Source organism: Triplophysa rosa, linkage group LG23 (assembly GCF_024868665.1).
Source record: "Triplophysa rosa linkage group LG23, Trosa_1v2, whole genome shotgun sequence".
NCBI classification, from domain to species: domain Eukaryota; kingdom Metazoa; phylum Chordata; class Actinopteri; order Cypriniformes; family Nemacheilidae; genus Triplophysa; species Triplophysa rosa.
The window spans coordinates 15193943-15206772 of NC_079912.1; the positions used below are offsets into that span (position 1 = coordinate 15193943).

Genomic DNA, 12830 nt, shown 5'->3' on the forward strand with positions numbered 1-12830 from the left:
TAAAATCTTCAAGAGCCATAATTACACTGAGTGGCCCCAAGTCGGGGCATTAATCATTATAAACAGCCATGACAGAAAAATCAAACCTCGACTGGTTCACTTCTCCTGTGTACCCAGACCGACCGATGCAGGACGCCAGACAAACAGAAAGGAAAAAAACAAAGTAGCAGTTCTGGTGTGCCCTGAGGTCTAAGCAAACGTCTTGTTCTGGCAAAAGTGGGGTGTTAGACTTTCTTAAAGGGGCAGTCCACATTAAAATGAAAAATCTAATCACTCACAATTCATTTTCATTGAATACATTAAGTCCTATTGTGCTTTGTGGAACAAGAACAAATGTGTTTCAAGCCACAATGAAGGTGAGCGGATAGTTTATCACAGATTTTCAGGAACAATCCTCACAGCCTGACAGATAATAAGAGTTCTGTCATCATTTATTTACCCTCATGTCATTCCAAATCTGTATATGACTCTTTCTGTGGAATACAAAAGAAGATATTTTGAGAAATGTCTCTGAATGGTAATGGGAGCCAATGTTGTTTGCTTACCAACATTCTTCAAAATATCTTCTTTTGTGTTCTGCAGAAGAAAGAAAGTCATACATGTTTTGGAGGACCTGTAGAGAGTGAGTAAACGATGAAAGAATTTTCATTTTATCCCTTTAAGCATTGCTTTATCATCCTGATATTACAATGAAGCAGACAAGTTTACATTAAAACTGTCAAAAAGTGAGAAATTGTAAAAGAAGTGCATTCGGCTACTATTTAGCAGAAAACCTGCTTTATGAGCGTGTATACACGCATCTGCCGAGGTTTAGGACAAAGATCTGCAGTAATCTTCTCCTCAGCTGTCACCTAAAATCTTAGCAACCTTGAATCCATGACAACATCCCAGAGACACATCTGTACTCTCAGAACCTTGATAAACCATGTGACAACTTTCTTTCCTTCAGTGAAAGGACACGGCAGCACAATACACACCAGTCTTTCATTTCACAAACTCATGTGAATAGAATTCCGCTTCAGTTAAAAAAAAGCTCTTCAAGTTTCAAGGCCTCAAGCTGCTTTCAAAAAAAAAAAACAGGAACAATTCTGTGATACAGGCAGGCATGACATTCACTGAATCGTGGAAAATGAATGTTGGTTTTGTAAAAAATTGATTTGAATCACATGCAGTCAATAAACCCACAGACTTCATAATGCATGCTTTTAGACGCAATATAAGGGAAATAAATTCAGCGCCTAAAACGTATGCAACATTTCAACAAAGCAGAAAAATGACAACCACAATTTTTTTGTGTGCTGTTTCAGGAACGTGACTCCAATGGCGAGTGGTTGAGATCAGTTCGCTTGAAAGAGAGTTAATAAATTAAAGTCAGAATAGAGGATATTAACCCCGTTTGATAAATGAACAGGGATATTGTCTGTCAGCTCGGTCATTAGGCATTTTCACCAATTACTTTTCTAGGTGCAAAGAGAGATCACGACGACTAGCCGTTGGGGTCCGGATGAACGCGGGCCAACAAACAAGTCTGAGAATTAGACCATGCAATATATTTGTCACCGTTAGCAATAGGCATAAACACTCACTTGGACATAATAGTTATTAGATTGAGGACTTCAGAGATGGCTTTGGTTCAGTATAATTGACTGATAATCTGCAAAAACGTGTGAAATTTCCCAAACTGTTAAACATTCATTCTAGGATAGTTTCAGTATAGTAACTACATTCATATATTTCTAATATTTAAAAAAAGTTTTTTGAATTGAAGCTAACTTTAAATGGCTGATTATGTGATGTATATTTTGGGTGCTGCGTGAGACAACTCAAACACTTATTGCGCTCCTAATAAAAGCATATGATGCAGCTAAAATTGCTGACATAAAGATTTAGCAGGCTGCACTTCAACTAGACCAGAAAGCGAAGCTCTCGGCTCATTGATCAGCAGTCATCATCGGGAACATCGAGCGACGTTCATCCACCTCAACATCACGCGTTATAAGAAGTGAAGCGCCCAGATGAGTTTGATCAAATTAGTAGACTAAAGAGATTTGTGAGGCACAACTTATTTGATCTTTCAGCCATGCAAAAGGTAGTCAGGGGTGCTTTGATCTTCCAATTAAACGGGTATATTTATAAATGTAAACATGTAGCTGAAGCTAATGAGCCCGGGCGATTTTTTTCAGCGATGATGCTTCGATCAGCACCACCTCGGCTAATTTGCTTGTTAAATAAACACAAATCACTGAACTGTGACTGTTGTTGCCAAATGTGTCTTGATATTGTTCTTTTTTCAGTTTGTTTCCTTCCTTCAAGATACAATGTGGTAAATAAACCTTAATGAAGTAATTTATTTAAATTAAACTCAATAAACAAAAAAGGTACATCTAAACATGTATACGTATATGTACATGTATACATATATATATATATATATATATAAATATACATAGTTTTATACTATTTTAATGTCCGTTTAAATATATGTTTATTGAGTTAAATTTGAATAATTACTAATATATATATATATATATATATAAAATATAAAGTTATAAACTGTAAAATATTTAATTTTATTTGATTCATATAAAATAATTTTAATATAACTTGCATTTATTAATATAAATAGAATAACAAGTTAAAATGGTAAAATATAAAATTTTATTTGATTATTATAAAGATAACTTAATATATATATATATATATATAAAATAAAAAGTAGTGATGGCCGGTTAGCGAACAAATCGTTCACCAAATCGTTCTAAACAGTTCTCCAGTGGCGCTAGGGGTGGGTTAAGGGGGCTGAAGCCCCGAAAGTTTTCAGTAAAGCCCTAAATGCTTTATTACCAATGCCGTGTATGAATCACTTAGGGGCCGTTTACATTTTACGTCTTTTGCGCGTCTACCCATGGGCAAATGTGAGTGGGTCCTTCTCCGTAAAATATTTTTGAAAATATGAAAAATGTATGCCAATTTTTGCCAACAGGTGATTCATAATAAAGTGTATAGTGAGGTTAAGGGTAGTCGAGAGGTCTTTATTGTCCCAATTAGTTGTCATCTATTTAATAATTTTAATACATATAATACTTTACACTCTTATTATTATTGTATAATGTACAACATTACTTGTACAAAAGGAATCTGAATGAGCTCAATATCAATCTAATTGAGGTGGCCAAACAAATAAAAGAAAGCGAGATTTGCTATGGACAGAAGCCGAGGTTAAGGTCCGCTTTAACTGTGAAAGAGCCAGAGCGTTGTAAGAAGCTAAATGTTTAATGTTTGATAACTGTTTTATCATAGACCGTTAGGGCCGTTCACATGTTGCGTGTAAAAACACGTGAAAAACGCTGGCTACGTCGCTTTTTCTCAGCCAGCGAAGGGGGCTTTTTGCCTTTATATGATAGGACAGTGGAGAACAGACAGGAAAGCTTTGGTTAGAGACAGGGGAGTAGGACCGGCAAAAGACACTCGAGGGCGTAATAGCAAGTGAACCGAATCTTTTGAACCGGTTCATTGAAACGGACTGTCCGAAAGATCCAATTTGCAGAAAAGAACCGGACTTCCCATCACTAATAAAAAGTTAAAAACGGCAAAATATTTAATTTTATTTGATTAATACAAAGAGAATGTAATACATCATTTACATTTATTAATTATATATCATTTATTTGTTATATAAACTTCATAGATGATTTGAACATACCTAAGCATGTGTAACCCATCTCGAACATACTTTTCATTTTGTAATTTGATTGTATTTTATTTGGACAGAAATCATCCGCTGTATCTAGATTTCCTTTCATTTCCATTTATTCTTCAGCCGTGGAAGTTTTAGGCGTAGGTTACAGAAGCGGCGTGTACTCCCTCTCTAAAAATTCCAGATTTCACCTTTGACATTTCCCGCATTGATCTGCCAGGAGTATTCAGTGCTTCTTGGCTTGACTCGGTGAAGCAGTGATTGAACAGTGACTGGGTCCCTATCTCCATCTCTATTGATTAGATGACAGAACAGATTGAAGGAAGGGCCCTGTCATGTGTCACATCTCTCGCTTTTAGATGCCTTTTATCAGGATAACCTGCGGAAATGCCAACGAGACAGAGCGGTTTACATGAGACATGATTCTCGATTTCATCAGGTTTTCAGAAAATAATAAAGAAATACAAATGTATGACATGACATATAAAAAAGCATGACGACCTGAGGCGCGATTTCTGATGCCTGACTAAATCATATTTTGTCAATCCACGTTTTCATTTAGAGTGATTGCAGTTAAACGTTTGCAGATGTCACATACTTTGTTGTATCACCTCATGCCATGACATACATGCCATACATTTTAAGTACGCTTAAGTGCCCAAATACTTTTTTTCTCACAGAAGAATGATAAAAGTTTGGAATGATCTGTATTGTAAACATGTGCTGCACAAAAAATAATAATGAGATGCTTGGTGCTCAAGTAGATAGACAAACGTCCCCCTTCAAAAAATATAAAAGCATGTCTATTCCACATTCATGTCTCACTTATTCTTTTCAACAAAAAAATATCTATTTTCTAAACAATTCAAGCATACCACTCAAAAATATTTCTCCAAATGCCTAAAACTTTAAAAAAAAGAGAGAATCTTAACTGATTTTTAAAGCGGCCTCAGACTTTTGGACCCCTGTATGTCACAAACGCAGGGCTAAAAACAGCACGCCTGCCTCCCTTTAGCTCGAGGCAAAGTTCCGTACATATAGAAGTGGTTCTAAGGAGTCTGTGCACGAGCAGCGCAGTTGACTGCCGCATCACCGCTGGCTACAGGAGGGGGGGCGCTGCCCGGGCCCCTGCACAAATGACAAGCGCCGCTGTTTGCCGCAAACCCCGATTCTGTCACTCCTAACTTCTATCGCCTCTCCATGTCATGTTAACTGCCAATCACTGCCAGCACGCCAATTACACAGCCAGGTTCCCAAGGCCTGCCACCACACACTCTTCCGCTTTCTCTCTGTTAATAAAAAATAGGAAAGAGAGAGAGAGAGACTTCCACAAGACTTGCTGTGCAAGCTTACTCTAATTAACCATCAGCTTAATTAGACAATTTACTGTGTAATTAGCAGGCAATTAGTCAACACCTCTCCGATCTTAGTAACTGCTTTGACAGAACCACATTTCCAATGCTGATTCCGCCATCGAAAGCACCCAAAGTTGTTTATTTTCTCCACCCCTTTTCTAAGGTGCGCCAACCGCACGCACACATGGTGTAATAATCACGACTGATGAGGCGGGTGTTAGTTAAGCGGGAGGTGCGAGTGACGCGGGAACGTTCTGTCCCCGCTGCTCTGCATTACGAGCGTTTCCTTGGGACGTTTTCCAAGAGGGACGGACGCGAGACCGTCCGTGATTAAGTGGAGGCCGTGAGGACAATAACGATAAGTTTTGCAAAGCAATCATGAGCGAGTTCTCGGTCAAAAAGATCGCGTCAACAGCCACTTTAGCTCCACGCCTCGCCACGTCAAGCAGAGCATCAGGGATGACAACAAAGCCAGGGACTCAATTTAGGTTAGACCACCGTGATGCTACAGTGTTCTGGGTGGTTGCAAGGAAATTACTGTAGGTATCTGGTTGCTAAGGTTGGTTGCTGTGTGGCTCAAGACAGTGATATTCCCCCATATATGACTCCGGTCACTTCTACAATGTAAGATTAAGAGATTTTTTTCACTCATTTCCTAAGCGAAAATTTCAAGTCATATCACTCGGAGAAGTAACAGCTCACATCTCCTCAACAGGTATCATTCGTGTCTCAAGCACAAACCGTGCCTTGACTTGAGGATGGAGAGTAAACAAACCTCTTACCTAAAAGTATAAGCAATCGAAAAAGTTATACTTGCCTTAGCAAACACCATTAATTATGTTCGATGGATGGGACATTGAATAGAGTTGTGCAAGCTCTCTCTCTCTCTCTCTCTCTCTGCAGCAGGCCAGCAGCAGCAGCTGTCCATCTCTCTGCTTTAACTCTGTCACAGAGCTAGAAGTGTCACTTCCAAATACTCTCAGGGGGCCCCATCCCAGAATTCTCTCCTGCTGGTGTGAAATGGAAATGAGGCTGAATACAGTGCATGCTGGGTAGTGCCAATCTTCAGCTACAGCGAGCGCTCAGAAAAATCTAGAAACAGTTTTGCTTTACTTGCAGTTGAAAGAAAATTTAGCTTTTTCATTTAACACCTTTGAACGAACATTGATGATTTAATCATGCAAAAATATACCCTGTAATCCATATGTTTGTCTCTTTATAAATGTATTTTTTAACAAAACCTAAATTCACCATACACTTTATTAATACACAGTACCCTACTTTGACTCAATGAGTCTGACTCTATGACTCGAGGTAAAACATATAATCCTTTACCAAAATGTAAACTTGCTCCGCCTCCAAAATAACTTTCAGCACTCTTCAATTTTTCAAACCCCTCCCCTGCAACAACCTGTCATTTAGAGACCACCTTCACAATCCAAACAGTTCACCGTAAAAAAGAAAGTCTTATCTCATGTTTTCCATTGAATATCCTGTTTAACCAAAAGTGTTAACATGGTCTCAAATCTAATATTGCTATTAAAAGTAACGATAACTTCGTAAAAATGACATACATAAACAAACGTTACTGCGCATAAACGCTTTTGTGGCCCAAAGTTAACTTCCGGTACACATCCGCAAAAATAAAGTCCCTGATTTATTCTGATGACACGCAAGAGAAATAACAAGTAAATGACATTAGCTAGCAAGATAAAAGTATTATTTTGGGTTGCCAGTAGAAGAACCATTACTTGGCTATACTTAAATGCGACAGTTGCACGACCCATCCAACAACTTGTTTATTTAATACAATTATTATACAATAAAATATTGATATAAATCCATATTAATATAAATTAAATAATATAAATAGTTATATTATTAGCCACTAGCCAGACCGATAAACAAATACAGACCAGAAGTTAACTTCGGGCCATTATCGTCCGATGAATAAAGACCTGCTATAGGAAATGTGGAGTAACATGATGAACAGGCATTTCACGTCATAGCTGTTGCCTAAAATGTTTGGAAATGGATTTTAGATTTCTGGAACAGTGTGCTTAAAGCTCAACTGAAAAGCCAATAAATTGATGCATTACAAAGACCATTCAGAACAGCCCACCCAAACCCTCCACCGCCAATTATCACAGAAAAACATTTTAAAAAACATTTAAATGTTAAATAATAAAAACACCTGGAAGTAAATGTGTAAAAGACCCAAGTACACAAAACGACAAATGCAACCGGGCCATATCAGAAAATAAACAAATGCATAAAGTAACTCGAGTGCATTTCACAGAAGACTGACTGCCCTGTTGAAAAAACCAGCATACTGTATGTGGGTTAGGTATGTTTTGATGCTGGTTTGCTGGTTTGTGCTGGTTTAAGATGGTCATGTGCTGGTTTAAGCTGGTCAGCACATGTAAGGACCAGCGCATGACGAGCTTAAACCAGCACATGACCAGCATAAACCAGCACAAACCAGCAAACCAGCATCAAAATGTACCTAACCCACATTTGCTGGTTTTTTCAACAGGGTGAGATGCGATGAGAAGAGAAAAGAAAACAACAAAATCTCTCATTATCCCGCCCTGAGACCTGCAACCCCTTTTGCACACGAAACGTTCATTTACACAAAGTTACACGTCACAAGCTACCTATTAAACACTGGCATCATGAGAGGGTGTGTGAGTGCACCTGCGTGAGGTCCGCGACCTCTAACCTTTCTGTTCTTGATAAAACGCTGCAGTCAATTAAACCCGCTGGCTAATTAGCAGAAAGACACACAAAGCCAAGCAGAAGATGCAAAGAGATGAAGTGACAAAAGTGTGCGCAGGGTGACGGGACACATCACACTTTATCTGTGTTACCATGGAGCTTCATCCAACATTTCTCATTAAATTATAAACCTTGATCTGAGACGCGGCGCCCGTGTATGCGTGTTTGCGCGAACCCTCCCTGTACGACATCTTTTGTTTTAACTGCGGTCGAAAAGTTGAGACGTGCTAACACACCACATGGTTTCAATACGTCGTCATATTTAGTTCATTCAAATTTGCCCAGTAAATCCTCCCACGCCGAGGTGAGAGGCCACGTTCAAGAAAAGACTGATGTGCGGAGAAAGTTTCGGAAGAAAGTTAAATAGTTTGAGAGCTTTCCGTGGTGGGTGGAAGACTCGCAGGTCAGCGGCAATCATTTCTTATTTATACGGGTTAAAAGTGTTGAAAAAACGTGTGTGTGAAGTACATTAAAACAAGATCAAGTGGTATAGCACAAGATAGAAACAGTTCACCCAAAAATAAAAATTCACATCATTACAAACATTATGACTTTCTTTCTTCTGCAGAACACTAAAGAAGATATTTTGAAGACGTCGGTAACCAAACACCATTGCATTCCATTGTATAGATATAAAAATTAAAATATCTACTTTTGTGTTCTACAGAAGAAAGTTATACACATTTGGAATGACATGAGGGTGGATAAATGATGACAGAATTCTTATTTTTGGGTGAACCGTCCCCTCAGGTTACCTCCAATTACAGGTGTGATTTAACCAGGGTTGACCAGTCAAAGAGCTAATTGGACTCTGGAGATCTTCTTTAAACAGTTCTTTCTTTTTGAAAGAACTTAAACTTAAACAAAAATAGGCTAAAAGTATCAATGTGATATGTACAGGTTAAGTACATTTCACATTACATTACATTCATGTATTGGCTATGTTAAAGGGATAGTTCACCCAAAATGAAAATTCTGTCATCATTTACTCACTCTTATGTAATTTCATACCTGTATAAATTACTTTGTTCCGATGAACACAGAGAAAGATATTTGGAAGAATGTTAGTAATTTTCAGTTTCGGGACATCATTGACTACCATAGTAGGAAGAATTAAATAGTAGTCAAAGGTGCCCGAGAACTCTTTGTTTTCCTAAATTCTTCAAAATATCTCATTGCGTTTTTTTCCTGCTATGGAAGTGGATGATGTCCCAGAACTGAAAACATTCTTCCAAATATCTATCTCTGTGTTCATTGGAACAAAGAAATGTATACAGGTTTGAAACAACCTGAGGGTGAGTAAATGATGACAGATTTTTAATTTTTGGATGAACTATCCCTTTAAAATTTTAAAGACAACATAAACCCAAAATCAAAAGACACTCTTATCTAAAGTGACTTCGAAAGTATTCAACCCTAGTGAAAAAATAAATATACTAAAATGTATTTGAAATACATTTAATTCATGCTAAGTATACTGAAAATCCATTTACATCTTATGTACTTAATAAAAATACACTGCAATTGTATTTATGGTATACTAAATTGGTATACTTAAAGTCTGCTAAATTGGAACAACTAATTTTGTACTTAATATACTTGAATTGTGCAGAAATAGTGCTGAAGTTCAACAAAGGTACATTTAAGTGTATTTGATTGTGATAAAATGGAACTATTGCAAGTATGCTTCAGGTGCACATTAAAAATCTTGCATTGAAAGATTGATTTGATTGAAAAATCATAAAATCCCTATCAAAAGAGACATTAGAACACATTTTTATTGAAACACAGGCTTAATATGAAGAAATGTGCATTGTGTATAAATAGTACTCCAAATAAAGTTTAATTATAATTTTATATCAGTAAATCATGTCACTAAATATCTTAATACATTTAAACTATACCTAGTATGAAATAAATGTATTTTAAATTAATTGTTTTTTTACTAGGGAATGTAGCCTATATATTTTTTAGTTAATATGTGTGACGCAACTCTTTGTCAATACACAAACAGTAAACAGAAAGTGTAACTGTGATGCATAAAAAACATCAATTCTTAAAAATGTTTTCTTCACCCACTTTTTAAACACTGGTTTCACGGAAAATGGAGTCCATAAAAAACAACACATTTTCCTACGCTGTACAGTTTATTAGTCCTAATTAACGGGCACCGAGCTCAGGCACACTGGCTTTGTTAGGCAGTTCTCCACCGGCGCTGGGGCGCTAGCAAGCTAATTAGCGATTCTGAGCACAACCGCTCCCTTCCACAAAACTCAGAAGCGTGAAGATTCTCATATTCGTAGACAATCCGGCAAGCATCTCAAATTCTATCAATAGCACGGCATGGTAATGTTGTGATGGGGGCGGCCCGGGAAAAAAGCACAGGATATTAAAAAAAGAGAAATCCCCCGTGTTTAAGGCGGCGATAGTGGCGTAGCGGTTGTTCATTCATATTGACATTAAGAACTTCTTTATCTCTTTTCTCCCCAAAGAAAACCCCCTTTACAATCTCTCCCACTGAGCACACAATAAAGAATAATATGATTTCTGTTTACTGAGATATCAGGTGGTATTTCGGCATATGCTGGCGGGCAATAGATGCAACAGTATATTACAGCCCAATCTGGCATCTACAAATGTCAAGAGTAAAGCGGGAATCGGATGAGACGAGGGCAGGGGTTGGCGTTCGAGCGCCGCGCAAATCTACTCCGTCTAGGAAGTTAGCGGAAACAACTCCCGAGGCGCAACACGCGACCCGCCGGCCGTCCACTTCCTGGTGCTGTGGAGCATAAAGGTTCCTGTGTGGGAAGATAACGTGATTTTAAGCAAATGTCCAGATGGTACCCACACCAAACAACAATTTGCGGCTAATCAAAACGGAGAGTTTCCATTGTAACGTTTCTCGCTCTTACACCCGGCGCTTCACCATTTTTCTCTTAAAATAAAAGCTGACCTTTCCAAGGGGCCGTTGTGCAGTTTATAAACGCAGAAATGGAAGCAGTGACAGGCGTCTATTAAACAAGAACGCATACATCACTCACACACACATGAGAGCCAAAGGAACATCATTTAAACAAATCACATGCTGTCCAGCACTCTCTGAAATCGTCCGGGTGCCGAGGTACGTACGTGGGGCGGAATATACAATTTTACTCAACGTTCGATCTCTCCCGCCTCCTGTATGTAGCATATGGAACTCTTCTGCGTTACTATAGCGATGTCTTTCACAATTTTGATTTAAGCATTTATATATTTTCGCTTAAAATCTGCTAATGAGTGGACGGCACGCAGCACCGAACAAACATATGTTCTTATTTCTAATATTAACATTGCTAAAATGAGATAATGTTTCAAGTATAAACAGCATATGTGAACTGCAAATGAAGTTTCATTCCACATATAAATGCAACAGCACAGAACATTCAAGCTATTTTGAACACATGTTCGTTTCAGCCCCCGTGACAACGTTCATAATCATAACAATTTATAATGTGCTTTAAGCAGAGAATAAAGATGAGGTGAGAATAACATCTGTCACAGCAGCCTCTCACCTTTCTTTCAACAAATTCATCAGCTCACTGTTCTTTAATTAAATCTAGAGTTAATGGAACGTACTATAATTGTTATCCAAGAGTTTGGTGGGAAAATAATTATGCATTGAGAGCTCTTTAATATCTCAATCGAGTCTCCTCGACAGGTAAAAGGAGAGCAAGGGGAGACTTTGGTTTCAATCTCCTGCTTCTCAGACATTTCTCAATGAAATCTCTTAATCTTCCAGATTCAGAAGAGACCTCCTATACTCGTGGGCAAAAGTGATGTCCATCTTTGGAAAATTGACTTCGCTTTTTATTCCAATATATTATTAAACATGTATCAAAAACTTTATTCGTGTTGCGTAATTGAACTTGGACTGTAAACTAAAGCTCAACTTTGCAAAAAATGAAAGCAGGCTTGGTAAAAACTTAAAGGGGTCATATGACACGGCTGAAACTAATATTATGGTTCGTTTTAGATGTAATGCAATGTGTATACACAAATTAATGTTAAAAAACGCTGTATTTTTCACATACCGTGCATGTTTGTATCTCCTCTTTGCCCCGCCTCTCTGAAACGCGCTGATTTTTAACAAAGCTCATGGCTCTGAAAAGCGAGGTGTGCTGTGATTGGCACTAACCAACCACATTGTGTTAACCAGTGCGTAGTTATTGGTCGAATACTGCAAGCGTGTGACGTAAATGTAACGCCTCTTACCATATTTGGAACATCAGGTTCCAAAGCAATTGTACTGACAGGTACGCCCACCTAACTTGCGTATACATTTGGGCGGTCTTAGTCAAATCATACCACCAACTGACGTAGATTTGTGGGGGTGTGGTTACTGAAATTTTGTTTACTGAAAAGTTTTGCCAAATAATTTTGTCCAATTCCTTAAAAGTACCATTTTGTACCATACATCTTATATTTTGATGATTACATTTTACCTTGAGGGGGCATTAAAAGCAAATTTTGTACAAATATGCCCCCCCCTCTGGACATTACGTTTGGCTACTACTTTATGTCTACCTTAAAGACAACCTCAAGTCAACAAGATTTACTTAAATGCACATTAAGAGCACATTTCTGGTATTATTCTGATATATAAAATAATAAAAAACAGCCCAAAATAATAATAAAAAATCTAAAACGTTATGTGGGTTTTGTGTGATGCCAAATCCAATCATTACCTTGTCCAGCGAGAAGGTTTTGGTGAGGGCGAATCCCCATCCCTGCTCAAAGGCTCGTCGTATCATGGCGGCGCTGGTGGTGGGCCAAATGGGACATCTCTACACTGATGTCCACCATGTCTATGGTTGAGTAGAAGAGAGGCAGCCGGGGCGGGTCGCTGACCTTCTGCCCTGAGATGGCCTGCAAAACCGCATCAAGTGTGTTAAGACTTCATCAACAGCAAGAGATTTACTGCATTCAAACACACAAAGCCTTCAATCCCTCACGTTCCCTCT

At 38.2% G+C, this 12830-nt stretch overlaps 1 protein-coding gene across 1 annotated transcript in view; it reads right to left on the bottom strand.

Annotated features, from left to right (window-relative positions):
- dpyda.1 (dihydropyrimidine dehydrogenase a, tandem duplicate 1) overlaps nucleotides 1–12830 on the bottom strand; it is a 154578-nt gene that overhangs the window by 58205 nt on the left and 83543 nt on the right. The window contains 2 exon segments of the mRNA XM_057322035.1: nucleotides 12555–12639; nucleotides 12641–12735. Coding sequence (XP_057178018.1) covers nucleotides 12555–12639; nucleotides 12641–12735 — 180 coding nt within the window.